The sequence below is a fragment of the Ambystoma mexicanum genome, chromosome 3p, assembly GCF_040938575.1.
Source record: "Ambystoma mexicanum isolate Mex_15411 chromosome 3p, UKY_AmexF1_1, whole genome shotgun sequence".
NCBI lineage: Eukaryota > Metazoa > Chordata > Amphibia > Caudata > Ambystomatidae > Ambystoma > Ambystoma mexicanum.
In genome coordinates, this window is record NC_090925.1 from 620,465,085 (window position 1) to 620,488,403 (window position 23,319).

At 48.6% G+C, this 23,319-nt stretch overlaps 1 protein-coding gene across 1 annotated transcript in view; it reads right to left on the reverse strand.

The window, feature by feature from the left end:
* Window positions 1-23,319, reverse strand: part of STK10 (serine/threonine kinase 10) — a 967,310-nt gene that overhangs the window by 10,742 nt on the left and 933,249 nt on the right. Inside the window, exons 15-16 of the mRNA XM_069651382.1 lie at window positions 22,374-22,498; window positions 15,506-15,694 (exon numbers count right to left, since the gene is read on the reverse strand). Of these exons, the coding sequence (XP_069507483.1) occupies window positions 15,506-15,694; window positions 22,374-22,498 (314 nt within the window). The remainder of the gene's footprint in view (window positions 1-15,505; window positions 15,695-22,373; window positions 22,499-23,319) is intronic.

The following is a 23,319-nucleotide window of genomic DNA, read 5'->3' on the forward strand; positions in this document are numbered from 1 at the left end:
CGTAAAGGTAGGAGTGGGAGAGATACCTACTTCAGGCAGCCTGAAAATATCATTACAGATGGTAGGTGTGAGGAATTCGACCATCCGCACAGGGAGAGTGTGCTAGCCTGGGCTTTTTTGATTTTTTGATAAATGAAAATGAATGATGAGAGACCAACCCCCGAGAAATGAGTGCAGTCACCTGTACTCTGGGAAGACACAGCATATAGGCGCCATCTTCCCCTGTCATATTCACATGGAATGTGACAGGCATGGGTACATCAAAGCATTCCAAGAAGGGGGAAGGCACACCTTCATCCAGACATGAGCAGCCTAATTAAAATATCAAAGGCTCCATGGATCTGCATTCCTTTGTTCTCCCGCTGGTGGGAGTGCATACTAATGAGAGATAATTGAGGCAAGCGGACCGAGTGGGCTTGGTTGCCGGAGAGACAACAAGAAGGCGGCACTGTGTCAACTTGAAGCTAGTTCCCACTCCTCTGTATGAAAGGCAGTGAAATGCATGTCTAGGTCCACCATTTACCATAGGCAAACCCCTGCAGAGCTGACCTCTTTGAGAGGGGAGAAGTATGTGGTTTGGGGGAGACAGGAAGTCTGCTCCCAGAACATATTTCAAGGGAAAACCTGCGCTTTATTCAAAAGTCACAGAGGGCTCAGTTTCCCAGAGAGACGCTTTCATCTACAACAGACAGGAAGATGGGTGGAACGTAGGTATATGTTGTCACTCCTTGTCTGTCCTGTTTTAGAGCACTCTGGTCCTGACCACATGCATAACAGAAGTTTGTTGGTGGAGACCCAGGATTGGTTCATTAAGGTAGGCATAGCATACACCAATCAGTGGGATCCATTTGGCTTTCAAAGAGGGCTGAACCCCTCACTTGACAGATCATCTGAAGACTTTGAAAGGAGTAAGAAGGACTCATTTGGACCCGAGCTGAAGGTACAGTCTACCTCACATCTTCCACCAGTGAAGGAAGGCCAGGAGTTCCAAGAGCGAAACACAATCCCTCCCCTAAACATCTCGCAGGGAACTGAGGGAGATACCTGACTCAGAGGACCCATGCAGCAGCTCCAGCACCGGCACCCAGCCAGCACAGAGCATGCCCTCCTAGGGGTGAAGTGCCAGAAAGTCTCTGGACAAAGGACAAGGCCGTTGCCTGCTAATATCCTCCTGAGCTTTGGGCCGTACACCTTGAAAGGACACGAAACCTGCAAAGAAGCTGGGAGGAGTGCCACACAAGCATCATCCAGAGTCCATCTTTTTAAGGACAATTTCGAGACAGTTGAGTCCTCGAACTGCATCCAGCTGCACTGCTGACTGTTGCCACGCTGCAGTCGCCAGAGCCGTCCGGCATTCCTCGATCAGCATTCCAGATCTGCCAACCAGCAGAGACAGCCATTCTTGGCCCGAGCCGCCACGCCAGACAGCCTGCAGACTTCTGCCCACCCTTGCTTGCCAAACTGCCTTCTGCCTGGTACCCGCAGAGCTCTCCTGCCACTAACTCTGTCTCAAGGGCTGTAAAGCATCCTGGAACAGCCTCGTTGCTGTCGAGCACCATGAACTTCTTCAGCACCAGATACATTGCGGTTCTGCCCCCCTGGTCCTTCTCCAAAGGCCCCTAGAGACAGTTACGACCCTTGTCCCCGTTGGTGCTGGAATTGAATAACCTTTAACTGTAAGAATAATTACTTTACCAACTACCCAACTGTCAGTATCCAGAGTGCATACCTTTCCTTCGTGAAACTGTCCTCTGTGTTCCTTTACAGAGTGGGCTGTATTTTGTTGTGTGCTAGAACCGCCTGTTGTAATAATAATAAAGTAGATATTTCTATACAAGATTGGACAGTCCCTTTTATCATTGGGTAATAAATGTATTTTCGCTATGTTGCAAGTAACCAACGATCCATGACCTTGAAGAGATAAGCCTGCTGCTCCGTCCACGTTACCAAAATTGGACAAGGAGCTCTTATAATTCACTTGTATTCCAATCTGTTCGGATCCCTTCTGCTGTACTAGAGGTGTGTTTTTGATTGATGGTTTAGAAACCGATATTCATCCCTGGACCACTGATGCCCCGGAAGTTGATTTGTCACAGTAGGTGTGCCTCCAATCACAAGTACCGACTATCTTGTCTGAGTTAAATCACAACCATCTTACACCCATCCACTCACTGCAGGAAGCCCTCAACATCTCTGCACAGATTCATGCCTTTACTATAAAGGCGGACTGGAGTGTTGTCGGAAAAACAAATAGAATCTGAACTTTTCTGAATAGATGAATCTGTCCAGAGGCTGTACATAGTAATGTAAGAGGATGGGCAAGAGGACGGATGCCCTGTGGCACCCCTCAGCTGCTATGAGTAGGTATAGAGACAAGAGGTGGAATACATTTACTGAGTTCTATCCATCACATTCCCTTTGAGCAGCACCTAAGGGCAGGAGACCAGATAATGTCTTTTACAGCAAAATATGAATACAAAGCGTGAAGCCAAAGTGCATGCTTGAGCCTGACCCATGGCTGGCACTGTCTGGCCTGTCACTTCTCCCTGACTTTACCCAGCAGTCCTTTTCCACCAGACTACGTTGCTACCCACCAGATAGCCATGTTTACACAGGAATGGAGGGTGGACCTTATGGAGAAAAGCAAACTATGGACTAGGAATACTGTAGTGACAATGTCAAGTTACTTGTTTAATTCGTTTTTGCTCCTACTTTCCATCCCCTTTCTACCTTACTTGCGGAAAATATCCTAGGGGCGTTGGACCAGAGTCCTAAATTAGACGAATAGGATTTTGAAAAGTGACTGAGCAGAACAGTGAAAAACTGTATTGAAACTGGAGACCGAGTACTTACAGAATGCCAAACAAGTGGCACTTTTTGCAGCTTTGCAAGCTATTTACACAGGCTCTGGTCTCTGAAAGGTGTCACGGACAGCTTTGACAATACGAACATGAATTTGGTACGGGCCAGGAATGCAATTGGCCTTTTAATACTTTGGAATGCAATAGACAGCCTGTCTTGCTATTAATGCCTTCGTAGCCTTTTTGACCGGATTAGGTTCAAGCCCTGTGTGCAGGACTGAGCCAGTCTCTCGAAGCCTCTCTGTCACAGTCTCTCAAATCGAGGGCCTCAGGCGGGTTGAGATCAACTCTTGGTGCTCATTTCATTTAATGTCGAGTTTGTGAAGAATTCTTTCCCCATCTTTGGCTTGAGTGAAGACGAAGGGAAGACCAATGAGACTTTCATAAGTAAAGAGGGAGGAGTGAAACACACTAGCATGTCTCTGTAAATGTTTGGAGCTGAAATGCTCAAGGGAGAACAACGTCTAGTAGGAAGGTTCTTTTTCAAGCAATTAAGTGCAAATCAATGGTAGCCACAAATACAAACACACTGCGTCAATTACTGTGATTTTCATGCATAGATCCATGTGTGTTTATTCAGTACAGAGTCAGCCTGACACGTGTTTCGAGCCTAAGCTCTTCTTCTGAGGCTTAGGATGTTCTTGTGTTCTCTTAGTCCTCAATAGGCTTTGTTGCCATAAATTCAATTCCAAATTCCTGTCTGTCCCTTAACTGTTGCGTCTGCACAATTTAATTGCCGGCCTTTCGGCATTGTTCTGAAAAGCGCAGAGAATGCACTTTTTTCATTTGCGTTAGTTTTAGACATGTGCAGTTGCCCTTATTCTTATAGGGGACCTGCACCTTTCTTGGGGACTGGTCTCTGCAGTGCGAAAGATCAGCTGGGTAGCCTCCTTGCATACATTAGTTACAGAAGCCTGCTCCTGAGACTAATACATGATTGGCTTTCATCATCTAAGGGGGTGCTGGGAGCACATTTCACAGTGACGAGACAAATGTAAACAAAAATAAAATAGCCTTTCCATTCCTGCATGTGGGATGGAAATACAAGTGTGACAGTCGTCGGTTAATCCGTGGTCTTGAGCGTGCCATGATTTGCGCATTCCCTCTGCACCTGCCCGAAAAGGCGCAGAGGAATGTGCCCCATTCCTGCACATTTAAATGTGGCCACCATTGGTCAATGCACTTTTAAATTCACAAAAACAGCCCTGACTTGAGAAAAGGGGTGAACAAGGCATCTGAGTGGGGGCATCTAATATACACACATTCAGATCCCTGCTAGCACATTTCAACACTTGCACCGTCAAAAGGTTTGAGAATCTGAGTTTACAGGAAGGTGTAAACATATAAAATCTCAGCAACAGCCACCCAACTGGCTTTGTAACATTTGGCTTTAGGATCCTCTACTACTCCCATGCCCGCTAAACAGCTTTGTCCTGTCGCATTTGTCATGAATTCTGCAGAGTCATCCCAGATCACCCGGCGGTAGTTTCCTCCCACATGGCCAAGGCAGCGGCTGCCTGATCCCGACTCTGGGGGTGGTATCAGGTGGAAGGATCATGTAGGAGGGGATAAATATCAGGGGGGGGGTGATGTCTCCAACAGGAGAGACACACTATTCTTCCCTTTCCTCTGAAGAAGACCCCATCATTCCAGAGTTTCTGATGGCATATTTTCATTATTCAGAACCCTTTAAATGTAAGACCCTGAAACCCACTTCTACCAAACATTTAAAACAGAACACTTTTCACTCTTCATATGTACATAACACCTCAAACACATTTTAATTCTAATGCTTATGATGGTTCTTATTTAAACAAAAGTGTCCAACAACGTAACTTAAAACAGTCTAAACTTCCTTTGGAAGTCCCAGAAAGCCTGCAAGTACTGAGACGAAGAAGGAGCAAGGAGTCAATATGGAATGAAAGTAATACCAAGTACAATGGGCGGTCTAGTTGTCAGGTTCACAATCAGCTGCGTGGGACATTTAAACTTGAAGATCACCTGCAAGCACAGAGGAAAGGAGAGGAGAGCAGCAGAGAGCGCAGAGCGGGGAGTAAACAAAGGCAGAGGCAGGTTCACAGAGGTGAGCCGTGCAGGAAGAAGAAAACGATTACTGGCACCCACCTGGAGGCGTATCATACCAAAAGAGAGGAACTCCGGTAAAGTCAAAGCGGGTGCTTTGGAGGGATCGCTAGAAGTGGGACATTTGCTGCGGTACCGGGGGAGTCGCAGTCTTGGGGAGCAGCAATGGTTCCATCGGCAAAAGAGTGAAATGCTGACGCCAGAACAAAAAAAAGTCTCTGCCTGATGGGGGAAATTTTACCAACGAAAAACCTTCACCATAGCTGCATGTTATACCTGTGAGTCAACCCAGAGTAGGTGGGCGCCCCGGGATGTGCCAACAAGTTAATGAACACTTGGAGAATTATTTTGAATACCAACCAAGTAGAATTGAAGGACCAGTGAAAAAGTGGTACACATCTCTTTATATGAGATGGAAGAGACATTTGCTTTGCCAAACTGAGGAAAGTAGACATTTTAATTGACTTTAACAGAACATTGTTGGAACAAAACACTTTCAAGAGTTTTCCTGAATTAGTTCAGGGTAAGGGATTCAACCCCTGGACACAAGGAGTGCTTTTGTTGGAATTTCACATTTGGACTTTTGCACATTTTTGTTGAGTTGGAAACAGCGACATTTACATTGCACCAGTTGATTGTGTATGTTAGTGTGAGGGTCAGATATCTTTTGGACACAAGATCAGCTTGCTTTAGTTTAGTTTCATAGGCAGGGCCACTCATTAGGATAGGGAGAGTTGGGCCTTTATCCAAACCCCTTCTTATTTTAATAAAAATGGCTACTGTTGAAATCATTACAACATATTGTCCGCCTCTCATTTCTGACCTGTCACACATCTCCCTTACAATCAAGGTTCGGGTGGTCCATTGATGAGGCAGCCTCCCACTTTGAAGCAAGCAGCACTTGCTAAATGTTGCAAGATGGAACAAGTTACTTACCTGTAACTGTTGTTCTCCAGCATGGGTCTGGCATGGATTCACATGCTCATGAATATTCCCCGTCGTCAGGCTGGGAATCCTCGGTAAAGAAAAAACCAGTATCAGTTTTGTTTCTGATCTGTCTTTCGTAGTAACAACCAATCACTGGTCTCTGCGTCATACTGACCACAGCCAATGACTGCCCTCTACCTAAGCACCGCCTCTGGCAGCCATCTTCAGATTTGGAAGCAGGTGAAGTGGCAGTATGACCAAGTGAAGAGCCGCAGAGGGGTAGGCGGGAGGGTTCGCATGTGAATCCATGCCAGACCCATGCTGGAGAACAACAGTTACAGGTAAGTAACTTGTTCCTTCTCCAGCATGGGGTCTGGCATGGATTCACATGCTCATGAATAAAGAATACATAGCAGTACACACATGCACAACCACGGGAGGTGGCAAAGGCTCAACATTAAGCATTACATCAAACTCAACATTAAGCATCTTACCTCCTCACCAGGCTCACCTCAGGCGAACAGGTTGCGCAGCACTGCTTGGCCGACCCTGGACTCCTCCCTGGAATCCCGATCGACGCAGTAGAATTTCGTGAAGGTGTGCGTCGACCTCCACGTAGCAGCCCTGCATATGTCCAGCAGGGGCACACCAGAAAGGAACGCCGTGGTAGCTGCGATCGCTCTGGTGGAATGGGCTCTCGGACGGCCAGGCAGCGGTCGGTTTGCCAACCGATGACAGTACAAGATACAGCCGGAGAGCCATCTGGAAATGGAAGCCTTCGAGAGAGCCTTCCCCTGATTGACAGGTCCAAAGTTCACAAAGAGTTGTGACGTCTTCCGAAAACACTTCGTGCGGTCCACGTAGAACTTCAGCGCTCTAGCCACATCCAGCGAGTGCAAAGTCCTCTCAGCCGGCGACGAAGGCGACGAAGGCGACGGGAAGAACACAGGCAACACCAAGGGTTCGTTGAGATGGAAGTCCGACGGTACCTTGGGCATGAAGGAGGGGTGCGTCCTGAGCACTACCCTCGTGTCGTGAAAAGTCAAGTACGGGGCCTTGCAGGAAAGGGCCTGGATCTCTCCCACCCGTCGTGCGGAGGTGATGGCCACAAGAAACGCTGTTTTCCACGACAGAAACTTCAACGGGGCCGAGTGCAGAGGCTCGAACGGAGGTCCCATGAGCTTGGTCAGCACCACGTTGAGCTCCCACGCCGGGGCCGGCGCCTTCACCGGCGGGAACGATCTGAACAGTCCCTTCATGAACTCTTTCACCAGACGATGAGACCACAGGGACGTCCGGCCCGTGGTTCTGGTGTAACGGGAGATCGCAGCAAGATGAATCTTGATGGACGCGTGTGCCAGTCCAGCTTTGGCCAGCGTCAGCAGGTACGGCAGTACCTGGGGAGCCGTAATCCGTAGAGGGTTAATCTTCTGTGCGTGGCACCAGACAGAGAACCTCTTCCATTTGTGTCCGTAGCATTTAAGAGTCGAGGACGCCCTGGCCTTTGCAAGAACCTCTCTGCAGTCGGCCGGTATGTCGTATCCTCCAAACTCTAGCGCTGCAGGAGCCAGGCCTGCAAGTTCAGCGATTTCGGGTCGTGGTGGAGGATGGCGCCTCCTTCCCTGGAGAGTAGATCCGCGTCCACCGGCAGCTTGATTGGCGGGGACGCTGAGAAGTCCAGAAGGTCCGGGAACCATATCTGCCTCGGCCACGCAGGTGCGACGAGGATCATCCTGCACCGTGACCTCTTGAGCTGGTTGACGAGCCGGATTAGCAGTGGCAAAGGAGGGAACGCATAGAGGAACAGGCCCTCCCAGGGGAACGAGAAAGCATCGCCCATGCTCCTCGCCTGGGGAAACCTGCTGGCGAACCTCCGGCACTTGGAGTTCGTCGCCGTCGCGAACAGGTCGATCTGGGGTGTGCCCCACTGTCGGAAGAGGCGATCCACTAGATCCTGCCGTAGTTCCCACTCGTGGCACGAGCGCAGCTCCCTGCTGAGTGAGTCGGCGATGGTGTTTTTTTATCCCTGCCAGATGAAACGGCACCAGAAACATCCTTTGGGCGACTGCCCAATGCCACAGGTCCTGCGCCTCCTTGGACAGTGCTGGGGACCTGGTTCCGCCCTGTTTCTTGATGTAAAACATGATGGTGGTGTTGTCGGTGAAGATCCTCACCACCTTGCCCTTGAGGGACGGAAGGAAGGACCTGAGGGCCCAGAACACTGCACGGAGCTCCAGGACGTTGATATGGAGGGACTTCTCCGTCGGGAGCCAGAGGCCTCTCGCGTGCAGATTTTCGGTGTGCGCTCCCCACCCTTCCAGGGAGGCATCCGTGGTCACTGTCTCCTGGTGGTCTGGGGTCTGGAAGTCCATGCCCGCCGTCAGATGCGCGCGGGTGCCCCACCACCGGACCGCTCGGCGGAAACTCTCGTCGAGTGTGATCTTCTCCTCGAAGCCGCCCGTCGTTTGGATCCAGCGCGCGTCCAGGAACTCCTGCAACGGGCGCATCCAGAGCCTGCACATGGGAATGAGGTAGATGCAAGAAGACATCATTCCGAGGAGGGACTTGATGGACCTCACCTTGGCCGCGTCGGAAACTAACATCCGCTGTACCTTGCCCAGGATGGACCTGGTCCTTTCCTCCGACGGGGAGGCCAGAAGGGACACTGTGTCGAGCTTCGCTCCCAGAAACAGTGCCTTTTGCGCGGGTACCAGGTGGGACTTGGCGTAGTTCACGGAGAATCCCAGGTCCGTGAGAAGTTGGACGGTCCTTGCCGTGTGCTCCACGGCGAGCTCCCTCGTCTTGGCTCGGATGAGCCAGTCGTCCAGGTAGGGGTAGACGTGGATCCCCTCGCGGCGCAGTTGCGCCGCCACCGGTGCAAGGCACTTGGTAAATACCCTGGGTGCCGACCGTAGTCCGAAGGGGAGGGCTTTGAACTGGTAGTGACGCCCTTGGACCACAAACCTGAGGAATTTTCGGTGCCCCTTTAGGATGGGAATGTGGAAGTAGGCATCCTCCAAATCCAACGACGACAGGAAGTCTCCTTCCTCCAGCTGCCCCAGGACGTGCTGGAGGGTGACCATCCGGAACTTTTGCGCCTTGATGAACTTGTTCAGACGTCGCAGGTCTAGGATGGGGCGCCATCCTCCCGTCTTCTTCTTCACGAGGAAGTATCTCGAGTAAACTCCGGAGCCCCGAAGCCTCTTTGGGACGAGTTCGATGACGCCCTTCCTGAGCATCGCCTTTACCTCCAGGAGAAGCTGAGGGACATGAAGCTCTTTCCTGGCCATGGGGGGGACGCGCGGGCACCTCCTTTGAAACTCGAGCGCGTGGTCCCGGGCTAAGGCGTCCAGCACCCAACGGTCGGTGGAGATGGACTCCCACACGCTGACGAAGCTCGCCAGCCGGCCTCCCACCGGGGTGCTTCGGTGGGGGCCCGACCCCACGGCCGGTTCAATCCTGTTTCGACGAGGCTTTGCCGCCTTGACCTCCTTGGCGACGACGGCGGGGTCCGCCAGACTTGCCTCGTCCTCTGTAGGCCTCCTGAGACGACGAGCGGGCCGCTTGACGGTAGGTGGAGAAACCGCCGCCGGAACCTTTGGAGGCGCCCTTGCCTCCGCTGCTCCGAAAGGGCGTCCGTCGTTGCTGCAGAACCCCAAGGGCCCGGGCCGTCTCAGTGTCCGCTTTAATGGCCTGAAGGGAATCGTCCACTGTTTTCCCAAACAGGTTGTTCCCATCGAACGGCATGTCCAGGACTCTGGTCTGTACGTCTTGACGGAAGTCCGTAGCCTTGAGCCATCCACGCCGCCTAAGGCACACGCCGTTGCCCAACTGGCGAAACCCAGTGTCGGCGATGTCCGTCGCAATAGTGATGGCGTGGTCCGACGCCACCTCGCCTTCCTGTAGGATCTCCAGGGCATCCGCCCTCTTGTCGTCCAGTAGGAAGTCCAGCAGGGGAGCCAGTTTGTACCATAGCTCCCTGTCGTAGCGGGCCACGATAGCCAAGGCGTTGGCCGCTTTAATCGTCGTCGCTGCAGACGAGATGACCCTGCGTCCCATAGCGTCCAATTTCTTTCCCTCACCGTCCGGTGGGGAAGTCGATGTGGAGGCCGCACCCCCACCCGCTTTTTTCCTGGCCGCCGCGGAGACGACAGAGTCCGGGGTAGGCTGCGCCCGGAGGCACAGGGGGGCCGCGTCCGGGACCCGGTACTTCTTCTCGTACCGGTCTCTTCTAGCTGGCGTCGTGGAAGGGTTCTTGAGGAGGGCGAGGCCCTCATCCCAAATGTCGTCCAGTAGAGGCACCGCGAGGACCGTCTTCCTCTTGGCCTTGCGCCGTTGGTAAAGGAATCCTTCCTTTTTCTTCTCCTCAGGGCAGAGTTGGAAAAGCTCGGATGCCCTGGCGATCATGGAGTGGAACGATCCAATCTCGTCGGGCGGAGAAACCCTGGTGGGAGGTGACGACGGTAGATCCTCGTCGTATACCTCGTCGTCCCCGTATCATCCCCTCGGGTGGACGGGGAGGAGGACTGGACGGGGCGCGACGGCTGAAAAGGAGGTGGAGGGTGAATCCTTCTTTTCTTGGGCGGGGGAACACCAGAAGGTCCCGGTTCAGGATCCCCCGACGGGAGAGGTTCCTCCGTCGGCAACGGTAGTCTCGTCCTTATCTCTGAACATAAGGACTGTATAGCCAACAAAATGGCCGCCGAGTTGTCTTGCGGCACTGGCAGAGGGGAATCCGACGGGCGATCAGGAGCCCCGTCGGCACCCTCGACGATGTCGTCGTCACCTGCGTCGGAAACCAAGGCCGTGGCTTAAGACCTCAATCAGCTCTTCCTCTGAGGTTGAGGCCGAATCTACGACGACGCCCTGCCCCCCCTTTTTCTGCCCCGCCGGTGGTTTCACGGGGGTCCTATCGATGGGCACAAAAGAGGACTCCCTCCGAGGTGGCAGGGAGACTCTGAGCCCCGAGGTCGCCACCACTGGTGTAGCCTCCACAGGCTGAGCCAGGGCCGCCGCGACAGTATCGATAGAGGGCTTGGCCGGATGGATTAAGGCCTTCACCACCTTAGGTGCGCTCACCGCCTTATCCTTGAGGGGGGGGGACACTGCCTCGCTCCCCCTCCGATGGGGCCTTCGAGCTCGACCAGGGCCTCTCCAGGAGCTTCGCCGGGTGCTCGCCCTTCCTCTTACCCGACCCAGAGCGTTGGCTCGTGGCTGAAGGTGCCGGGGAGGGTGCGCCCTGCCTGGCGCCCATAGAGCCCGACCGTTCGGCGCTCCCGGTGCCAGCGGACTCGCGGTGCTTGGCCTTATGTTGGACCCCCGTCGCCGGGGCGTCCTCAAAGGTCTTAGAAGACCGCTCGGATTTCTTCCTCTTCTTCTCGCCGACGGGCTCTTCCCTTCCAGCCAGTTGGCGAGACGTTGGTGGCGGGGTCCGTTCCGACATATTGCCGCAAAACGCACAGTCCTTCTCCACGTGCGTCTTGTCCTCATGTCAGATCCTGAACAGCTTTCCGGGCGTCGAGCTTCCCTTCTCCTGGGCCATGTCCGGGCCTGAGAAACTTCTTGAGTCCTCCAGAAGCGTAGCTCGACGAAATCTTCACCCTTGAGGGGCGCAGACGAATCCGACACGGGTCCCCGTTGATCGGATGGAGAGTCGGTGGAGCTTGAGGCTCTTTTGACCGAAAAAACGAAGTTTTTGAGAAAAAACGTGAAAAAAATAGCACTAACGCTCGAGAGCAATAGCACGAGGATCCCAACACATGAACGTGCGGTAAAAATCTGAAGATGGCTGCCAGAGGCGGTGCTTAGGTAGAGGGCAGTCATTGGCTGTGGTCAGTATGACGCAGAGACCAGTGATTGGTTGTTACTACGAAAGACAGATCAGAAACGAAACTGATACTGGTTTTTTCTTTACCGAGGATTCCCAGCCTGACGACGGGGAATATTCATGAGCATGTGAATCCATGCCAGACCCCATGCTGGAGAACCATGCTAACACTTCACCAAGTCAGAGCACAACAATGGGGAGAGCCAGAAGCCATGGAGGGATGAGTTATAAAAAAAGCAGAGCACTCAATCAGATTTAGTTTTGTTTTCGTGTTTGTTTGACCCACATAGATACTTGCAAAATCACAACAGGGGCAAAAAGACACTCCTTTCCCCATGGTTAAAGGAGAACAGGTGCAACTGTTGTCAACCCCCATGTACTCTGCGCCTATGATGGTGGGTGCTTAGGGGTTCAGTCTGGTGGCAATCCAGCCACCTTCATTGTCTTGATTGTTGCATAGCGTTTTATGGAAATAGGACCCAAGGAGGAGGAGCAGAACACCTGAGACAAAACTAAAACCCCCCAAAAGTGTGGGGACCCTAAACGCCTGAGCGCTTGAGAGATTTGCCTGGGAAAGGATTCCACCCAACTGCCCTTGGTTTATGAAACTGTAGAGGAGGAGCCAAGTGTCTCTACCGGAAGTCCTGCTCCAATTTTGACTATATGTTGGAAACCGGAAATTAGGTCATGCACGATGCAAATAATGGTCCCTATACTGCAAAGAGTCCTCGAAACAAGGTATCCATTAAGAAAGCCCTACATAATGTACCCGCTGAGAAATTACAGTCTTTTAAAGGAGGTTCCGGAAGAAGTGTGAAGATGAATGAAAGAAGACTGGTGACGTCACACGAAGCAGAAATTACACACCGAGAAGATGCCAATGAAGAGAGTATATAAACCTTTACAGATTTGATGGCGCAGAAAATAATTGAGCAATATTTCATGTGCGAAATGAAGACTGCATGTGCGGAAAGCACTGAAGAAAATGGAAGCCGTTTTAGAATTGTAGAGCTGCTGAAACGCAAGTAGACTAAGTAATCATGAGGCTGGCTATACGTAGTGAATAGCAGGCAGTGATGCCATTATATATATGTATATAGAATCTGGATGTTCCACAACGCATTTTAGCAAACTAGAACCCCATGAACAGAAGGGCTGAAAGTGTGGCACTACTGCTACAGAAAACAGCTGACGACGAGGGAAGATTCGAGAAAGGCTGCCTGGCCCAGTGTCAAGGCAGCCAAGAAACTGGTTATCTATTTGAGAAGATACAATGAACGTGAGAAGCGGAAGAGCCCCTGTTGAGGTGTAATGGAAAAACACTAGAAGTGGCAGGTTTTATTAATTTAATAGTGTTAAATGCAGAAAAGGAGCTCCAAACACGGTCTCCTGTCACATAGTCAAGATGAAAATAGACCTTGGGCAGGCTACACTGAGACCTGAAGATAAGGCCATGCTTCTTAGGCATCCCTTCTATTCTTAGGTGCACTGATACTTTGCAAGGCTGATTTCAAAGACTAATTTGAATGCCAGACAGTAGGCGTGGTGATGGATGATGGGCTAATTCGGTGGGGAGGCATGGTTAAGTCCAACCGTCCAGCACCTGGGGTACCAGATTGCATGCTTCTAGTGAGTGGAATTTTCCAGAAGGGTACAAGCGTGCCAACCAATCATAAAGGGTCACATAGTGTAGAGCCCTATAGTTTGAAAGCCAATGAAACGTAGTGTATTTCATGACAGCAAAGAGACTTGCACTAGGGGTGGACATAGCTGTCCACCTGACTTAGAGATCCAATCACAATCCTGTTCCCCTTAGAAAGTATACCTAGATGTTCCCTTAAGCCTATTACAAGTAGGTTTTCTTATTTTGTCACGTAGTATGACATCACTGATGATTAATTTTTGTTATAAATATGTGTTTTTTCATGTGAAACATTGAGAATGCTTGTGCGACGTCCGTTGACGTCCGTTGTACTCCCTGTTTTAGACAATTGCAATTAAAATAGCTAAGATTTGCCAACTTCCTGAGGCGGTCTGATTATTGGTGTAAGAGTAGCTTCTGCATCCCCATCCATCCCAGATAGCGCTACCTCATTTACAGGGCCTACGGGTTCAAACATTTTGTTGGATTTCAGGAAAAGACAGTCACTGATAAATCGGCCAGCCTTTGCTAACACAAAGAAGTGGAATGGGAGGTTCAAGAAACAGGAAGTGTGCGACTGTCCCAACCCTTTAGTTGAAGTCCCTTAATATGTGTTTTATTTATCTTTTACAAAAAAGTTTGTCTGGTCTTGGCCCCACATGGTTTTCTGGCAAGTGCATGCTGGCATTTCTTGGCTCTTACAAAAGCATGCAAGCATACACTGGCTAAAATAAGAACAGAAAGGTGTGTTGAAGTGGTATTCTTTGGCATTACTAATGGGAGAAAGGTTTTGACTGAATCACTGGCTTTAAACTCTCCAACCTGTGAAGCAATTGTTTTTCAGCCAGCAATGCCACTATAAATAGCGGAACCATATGCAAATCATGATTAGCCCCACCCAAAAAGAGGTAGTCCAGCACCAACTGCCATGTCACATCCCTTCTGCAGAAGAACACACTCCACATCAAACCCGCTTTGGCCTCATTGGGCATCAGTTAAGGTGCTGCTTGTGTTCCTAGGCACAGAAGACTTGGGACATAGGGCTTAACTTATTATGGCATATACTGGGCACAGCCAGCATGTAAGTATTTTTACAGTGCCAATACTGACATATATTGGACACAATGAGCATGAAAATGTGTTTTGCAGGCATGCATTTTTGACACAGGACTCATGGAGTTTTATTTTTTTTTATTTTTTAGACACATCCAGCTTGGAAACATGTTTCAAAATGTTCTTGTGCAGGGTTGGTGATTTAGCATTGTAGTTTGTGATGTGTTGCCCACATAACAGATCGTAGATTGTGTGTGTTTTTTTTAACCAAATTGTTCTGAAACATGTGCCTTAGAATGCATGATTTAACCTAATTATTTAAAATATTTCCAAGGTTTTTCGGGTTCAGGTGGGGGAAAAGGTAACATACCACTACCCAAAATAATTGGTGTATGCCCCTCCTCTTACAAAATGTACTAGCCGCCACTGCTTGGGGTAATTTAGAATGAGACAACCAGCACTTCAGCGAGAATCCTTGAAGAGTGCCGCTATTCTCAGCCGTGGGAGGGAGGGGGTGGGGGGGAGTCAAGTCTGCTCAGAACTAGCGATATAAACCCCACACAATCTCAAAGGTAGAATTCCCAAAATCTTGTGAAACTCCAACCTGTGGTTGGGGGTTATGGCTGTCCAGGAGCTTATTGGACATTTAACACCAAGAGAGCATGGAAATGGTAGTGGACAGCAATAGAAACCCCAATCACACATTAAATAGAGTGGGAGTTTGCACGGTAGACACAAAGCCTTTGGGGTGGTCACATGCTGGTTTCGACGAGCTGCCTCGGTGCATGTGATCATCACACTGCTCCCTTTCCCCATCAGGCCAAGCCAAGGGCTGACTCAGCAGAAATAAAACAATACAATTGTGTGCTATTCACATCACTTAAAGTACCCGTGACTTTCTCCAGGCACTCCATCCTAACATCATGACCTCAAACAGATGGCTGGCCTCTAGTAAAGCACATCTGCACCTCTCACATTCAGCTACAGGTCATATACCCAAGTAGGTTAGGTGCTTGCTGCCGAGATCTGTGCTCACACTGCAACACCAGTGATGCAGTAGGAATCTGTAATTAAACACTATATAAAAACTAGAGAATGGAATTATTAGCATACCTGCTTCAGACGCTCTCTCTGGTCAGCGCTGCTCAGGCCTGGGGTCAAGTGGAGGCTCTTCTTGTACATGGTCAGCCGGGTCTTGCCTTCATTGCGCTGGATTTTCGGGAGCCGGCCTTTCTCCTGCTGCTGGCGGATCCTCAGCTGCTCAATCATGCGCTGGTTGTAGCGCTGCATCTGCTCAGATTCCTGTAAGTCAAAGCCAGCATATGAAACAGGCTGCGTTCGGAATGGTGAGGAGGCAGGGTCATGAACCACATACATCTTCAGCCATCTCCTTGGGATTTCTATGGTTTAATGGCAGGGCATTTTCTAGACAATATTGCGCCTAGTGCGAAACACCAGACTACGCCCTCCTCCCCCACGCTGTTCCTTTACAAAATAGAAATCAATGTAATTTAAATAATGTTTTATTTATTTGTATGTATGACTGCGTATAAAATTCATGTTCTATCATGTTTTTGTTTGTTGTCTAAATGAAAGGCACGCTCCTAGATGTTGCTGCTGCCAAGGTGTCTATTGCTGCTGTCATCTATTTTTCCACAATGTTGTCTCAATTGAAAATCTAAAAATAACTCCATTCAGTTGGTGAACAAAGCGCGCAGAGGCTGTTCCAAATGCTCCAGCAAAAGAATGGGAGATGGGTGTGACATCAATGCAACGAGTTAGGCGGTGGTGAAAAAGAAGGCTCTTCCCAGCTATATCGAATAAAGTTAGGCTACAACGAATGCCTAGAAACTACCTTCAAGTGCTACAGGGGAAGAGCAGAGAAGTAGGTAGGGTATGAGGTGAAGGAGTCATGTTAGCATATGATCTGCGCACCTAGACAAAGTGCAACAATACCTGCCAAATGGTGCAAGAGCACTTGATGGAAAAAACCTGTATATGTTGAGGGTTCAGGAGTATAGGATAGCAACAGCTAGCAAATGGCATGAGTGCTTCTACCCAATGGCTCGAGTTCCTGGGCTTATAATGTTCACATCTGTCAAATATTTGCATGCTGGATGGATAGCTCATGTGCAAGGTGATGTTATTAGGATTGGGACAAAGCCATGCAACAATTTTGAAAACCCTGGTGACAGCGACTAGGCCCTTCTTCATTCCAACGGCAATGAACCGAGAACCACCAGTGGGTAATAACACTGATTAATACAGAGCTTAGAAATGGTCCGTCTATGTGAATCTCTATACAAATCACCACATTTTATCTATATGATTCAAGTACAATGCCAGCATATTGAGATGCCTAGTAAATTGCTAGTTGCTGTTGTCTGATGTGAAACGCTGTCCATTTGTGTGAATACCTGGCAAGGAGGAGAGTTCTTAACTGTAGGATGATAATACCTGTAATAGGTTTTATATTAACATATATTGGCCAAACCGATCAAAAGATGGTAACTTGGACATGTAATTGTAACACTAAGCAAGTTGTGAAGGTACATAGGCATGTGATCTCAATACCTACACTGACTAATCCAGGAAATTCATCCCTCCTCCCCAGGAGGGAGCCACACCCTTTGGGGCTAGGGAGCTGAGCCTGCTCAGCAAAACCCTCCCTAGAGTACTGGGAAGAGGGACCGCACTGGGAGTGACTGCCCTCGACAAGACAAGGACTCCCATTCCTGACAGGAACTCCCTAAAAGAAATATCTGGTCTGCCTATATGGGAGATATAGCTGGCACTAGAAACTCAAAACATACTGACATTGCTTCCATACCGTTGCCTCAAGGTAATGATGAACTCCCCAGAAACACAACAGCTGATGAGAAACAACACGCCTCCTGGAAGTACGGCGGTAAGAATAAAGGAATGACCAATCATAAATGGAGGGTGAGAAATACCAGACATTGGCAATCCTCTGAGGACAACGTCCTGGAGGGCTGTATCCATGCTCCACTACAGAGCTAGCTGTTGTGTGGAGACCAGATACGGAAGAGAGACGCTGGGAGGCAGGCATTTAGAAGCGCAATATCACTCAGGCAAAGACAAGAGAAACCCCATCGTACCTGGTGGCGTGACCACTCTGCAGCCGTGGTGGGCCTGGGGCCCGCGAACAAGCGCGGAGACCAGGACGAATGAAAACTCAGTTTTCAGTGTGAGAACCAAAGAAAGCACCGAAGCTGGCAGAATAAAGATGCCCGAACACTTGATAGATACTTTATTAGATTTGGTTGCCTCCATTAACAACAAAAGAGTTACATTTAAATGCATGCATATATACACATCTTCATATTTCAATTTGACATAGCTTATACAATATTTAAAATAGATGCCCTTCTCTTAAGTGCTCTAAAAACATAGTTATATAAGTTATACACAAAATCTTCATAATTGTACTCCATAATTACGAAGTGCATCACAGTAACATCTAATATCCTGGGCTTTAAAATACTGAGTTGAAAACCGTTTGTGCAAGCCTAAGTACCGTGGACAAACCAGAAAAAAGTGAACTAAGTCCTCATCGCTATCCTGATTACAGAGGCAGATCTTAGACATTTGTTTATGCTCCACCTCTTTCTATACTTCAAGGATAACAGATTTAACCTAGTCATTATTATAATACTTCCGCAGGGCCCAGATCTAACTGAGCAAATTTCCCCTACCCCATGGGTAAAATGTCTTAAGGCTATTAAAGAAGCAAGTGAGGGCAGTAAACGCACTGCCTGACCCAAACACTTACTTAGCTGAGACGCTGAGGAGAGCAGGGAATGGAAACATCCCCTCAGAGACGCCACCCCGCTGGAGCACACAAGGTACGAGGGTTGCCCAGTGAAGAGGGAGGCAAGCCAACCAGAAGAAGAAGGGAGAAAGAAAAGCCAGTGGTGTAAAACCATGTATGGGTCAGTCCGACCCACAGAGAAATAATATCCCAGAGGGTTACGGGAGCTCTCAAAACCAGAGTATTGGACATTGGCAGAGCCCCAAGGGACGGCACCAAGAGCTAATATAGTAGGAGGGCCAGAGAGGGTCTGGAGAGCCCTATTGAGATAAGTGGAGTATTGTAACCTATAAGGCAAAGAGAACCTGGAGAGTTCAATTAGCCAAACCAAGAGCAGGAGCCAAGGGAACTGGGTGACTACCTTTGTATAACATCAGAACACGAAAGCAAGCAACCAAATTGGTGTAGATGGATTAAGGGAATCATCCCTCCATTTAAAGACATTGGGACATTTGGTTTCTTTAAAAACTTTAATTTGTCCTTGTTGTGCACTAAGAAAGACTGGGGAACTTTTCTACGATGAACTATCAAGAACGAACATTGGGATTGTGACACAGAGTCGGGAAGCAATCCTGAGGTATCCAACTAAGACTGGTATAAAGAAGCCTGCGCAGCGGGCATAGTGCTCTGGCTTATATCTATGTTTTTCTTAAAGTGGTAGGGCCAGGTAGTTGATAGGGCTTGCACAGAGGACTATTTTTTATTTTGACTAAAGACAAGCACGCTTAGTTTAGTTGATAGGAAGGGAAATCCCTCTTAGCAATAGGGACAGATAGGCGTTTCTCTTGTAAGTTTGAATGAACACCCTTGAAGTGAAGTGCTTGAGTCTGAAAACCTTTTCTCTACACTGTTGGCTTTGCCATTAATTGTTTCTAGAATCCTTATTTTCTACCTTTGTACAAATTTTTTTCACAGTAAAGAAAACACAAAAAAAACAAAAAAACAATCGCAGCAATCCCCTTGAGTACAAAAGCCTCAGCCTTCAACCCTTCGATTTTTTCCAACTCCCGATCCCTTTGGCAGCACCAAACATTACTTGTTTCCATACTTTCTGAAACTGTTTTTGCCTACCAGCAAAGAGCATAGTTGGCAAGGTAATTCCATGTCACCGGAACACGTGTTTCCAGTCCGAGGCTTTCGTTTAACAGAGCAATGCTTTCTGGGAATTGTAGTATTTTGTTTCAACTCGATTAACATACCAGAAAACAATGTTCATAAGAAACCCCAATGGTATTCAGATAACATGGAGTCACTCATTTGTTTGCCCTAAAATATCTCACAAACAAGAAAATGAGCCAAATCACCTGCTAAAAAGTCGTACATAAATACCCATTCCTCTTCTCCTCGTAGAACTCCTTTCTTTGGCAATTTACTTTGGTAGCCCCACGCCTACCTCAACAACGCCCTCCCCATTACTGCAGGCTATTTGTGCCACTTTTGATTAAGGCAGCACAAAAAAGAAAGAAAAAAAAAACTTTTCAGTCCACCATGAGCTACATTTTGGCATTCCAGTGCTATGCAGACATTATCACATTGTTTAACTGATCAGTTTCACTGTTGTTAGGAAGTGTCACCCTTCACTGCCCGTCATTTGACCGCGAGTCAATGCCATGTTCACCCTCACCACGGGATAAGGAAACAATGCTAAGAGCTAGCTAAAGGTTGACTGTTTGGAGCAAGCAAACGAAAGGAAAGGGAGGTAGTGATCATCCAGACTTGTCAAAGGTGTGATGGAGTCGAATCTTCCCGGGTGATGGACTATAAGCACCCAGGCAGGCTACGAATGCGGGCTTGCACAGACTGTTTAAGCACGCGTTTCTTTGCAGCCTCTGGTGCCACAATGTCCTGCATTCTCCATGGCCATTCCGCTTCCCCCAGCTCTGCTCCCCTCCCATCTCCATTACATCTTCCTCTTCCACACCACTTTGCCGCCTTGCCACTTATTCTCACAGATGAGACGGTTGCCTGCAATCAGCGAAGCATCTATGAGGTCATAGAAGGACCAGACAAAGCTAATTTTAAGCGTTTTGAAGCGAGGTACAGAACTCAAAGACCCGAAAACCACATTTCAAGGCCAAGGATGCACAGTTTCTGAAATATTTGCACCGCAATGCACTGTAATGCACCAGGGTGAGGCACAGGTGGGGAGAGCGCACAGAAGGTCCCAGTATGTTGCAGCACGCAAACTCTCGCCTCCCCTCCACGTCTGCTCCACGTTATGTCAGCCAGTCACACGTACCCATACTCATTGCAGTTTACTGCAGAGTGAAAAGCACATAAAGCGATAAGTGACTCAGAACAGCGACCTACAGCATCATTGATTTTCAACAATTGATAAGAGTGTTATCGTGTCTGCCTACAGATCCCGTGTGGAGTACGGGTACTTTTTACTAGTTTATATGCTGCCAAAACGTACCCTGCCACTAAACTGAGGAGTCACGAACATAGGACCTTCTCCTGAAGAGTCTAGCTTACCAAGAAAATGTATGTGTTTTCTGTAAGTGTCTGTTTAACAGGTGGTTATTAAACAATTTCCTGTGGATGGTTAAATGGTTCCAGAGGGAGGCAAGGAGGAAGCTAAAGTGGAAAAGGCTCCCTTGTCCATTGCATGACAGTCTGAAGCAAGAAACCATCAGTGGCAGGGTAATGTTAGAACGAGGACTGCAACCAAGAATCTCAGCTTTGATATTGATGGGAAAGGGAGGACCACTTCTAAAAAGCTCTGAAGACTGGGCAGAAAAACAATTCTCTGAGCACATCAGTCTAAAAGGATTAAAATCAGTACAGTCACGTGCCAGGGATCCACACATTGGCCAGCCAATCGGCAACTTGAAGTAACTGGCAGATTAAGCATGATCAGGGCGGTGACACTGCCAGCATCATGACCAAGTCGAGATCATCTAGGGCAGCTATAAGGACTGATTTGGTCCCTCATGCTGGAGAAAGGCCCACTTGGAAAGGATGCATAACATTTCAAGCCTTCAGGAAGTCGTAGAGAAAAGGAGTCGTTGCAAACTCCAGTAGCTTAGGTAAACGCAGGGAGAAGGAAAGTGGGACTGGAGGTGAAGGGTGGAATTTTTGATAAAACATGCTGATCGCAAAACTGCAGGAACATGGCCTTGCTTAAAAGAGGAATTATGACAAGCGACTAAAGAAGGTGTCGGAACATTTGCAAGAGTGGTAAAGATGTTAGCTAAAATACAATTTTAAGTGAACCAGTTTAAAGACCAGAGTTTCAAGGTCACAATGTGCCACTCTCTGGATAAGCCTCTGCCCTGTTAGAGCTTTTCCCTGGTGACTGACTCCTTATGAAAAACTCCTAACATTGTATACATTTAAGGATGCAGTTTATCTTGTACTCTTGGAAGGCCGCTAAGAACAGGACACTATTCTGCGTCTGGTTGCCAGGGTTTAGCCCAGGCATTCTGAGACGTTTCCCTCCTCCCCAGGCTTGGTTGAACTTCACCTTTTTTGGCTGATTTTGTGTTCCTTGCAGGCACGTGTCCACTGCAGCCTTCATGAAGCACTTACAGAGAGATAGTGGAGGGCCTTCATGGCCGGAGTGATATGTTCTAGGACAAGCAGTGGTCGGGCTACAGGGTTTTGGAACACTTGGAATTGTTCATATTTTTATTTTGGGATGCCCACAGAGATGCTGTTGCAGTAGTTTAGGGGCTTTGACTGGCTAAACATTTGGTTATTCTGCGAAGACGAGCAGGATTTGATTGAGTAGGTCGAGTTGACAGTGGAACTTTTGAATTAACAAGAGTATTTTGTTAGCGCCAATGCTCTGTACAGATGCGTCAATGTAATAGGGCGCGCTCCTCATTGTGGTGCGTGCTGCTGATGTCACTGGTTTCAGCAGATAGCGGAATAGTGTTAGTGACAAGAACAGAGACTATAATACCTGTTAATAACTATTTATTTAGTGTTGGAATCCCTGGCCTGCTATCCGGGTGTAAAATTGGTGCCCAGCGCAGTTTAGTAAGCCCCCCCCCCTTTCTGGGTTTCATTGGCAGCTCTATGCTTCACCAATTTTACCAGCAGGTTTTGAACCAACCGTACCATGCTGCGCAACAGCCACAAATGAGACCCCTGACCACACTGCACCATAAAAGCACACGGCTTCTGTGGACGGGACGACCTTACCTTTCCGTGCTTGCGAACCAGCTCATGCCTCTGGAGGAAGTACTGGTCCTTCAGCTGCTGCTTGTCGAGCTGGTGCCGCTCCTGCAGGTGATGCTCCTCCAACTCCCAGATCATAGATTCACGAGCTGGAAACAAAAAGCCACAGCCAGTCACCCCGGGGGAATCGATGCGCGCTGCATGCACATGCGCGCTACACGTCCTTGTGACAATCACTCTTTTGCAGCCGTGGTGAGCCAAGTGTTTCCAATATTTGCCCACTTTGTTTGCTTCGTAACTCACTACTTTTTCTGCTTCACTCTCTCTACCCACAACCATACAAAAAAGTCTCTTCTCCCACGGTAGTGAAGAACTTCTAAGGTGGTTCAGCTGGTCTGGCAATGCTTGCCCTATAGGAGCCGCGCCATTTATGTGCAAAGGTTGTGCAAATCGTACAAATTATGCTATGCATTAACAGCCCACCAAAAATGCATTTTACATGGTATTAAGCCAAATGGACAGCAAAATAAGAAGTCTAATGCAGTACATTCAAAGCATTGTACACATTAAAAGCAGACCAACCCAAACAATACGTTTTTCAAGCGCTCAGATTCAGTGTCCACTCAAATCCATAAATGTTAGCCCTGTGCAAACAACTAATTGTGAATAACCCCGAGGCATTTAAACAGAATGACACGCAAGGGAACTTGGAAGAAGGGCTGTTGAGCATATTTCAGTTTTGTAGAACACTTGCATCCAATTTGGTGGCATCAAAATGCTATAAAACCAAGGCTGAGTGAACACTTTGGTATTTAAACCTGTGAGCTATAAATCACCCATGATCTGCACATCATTAACATTAAGCCACTAATAAATGTAAAGCTTTTAAGGATGTCCTGCTTGATAGGCCAACTGCAGAGCACGCTGCTAAGGAAAACAAGCATTCCCAGAAGACCCTTTATAGATAACA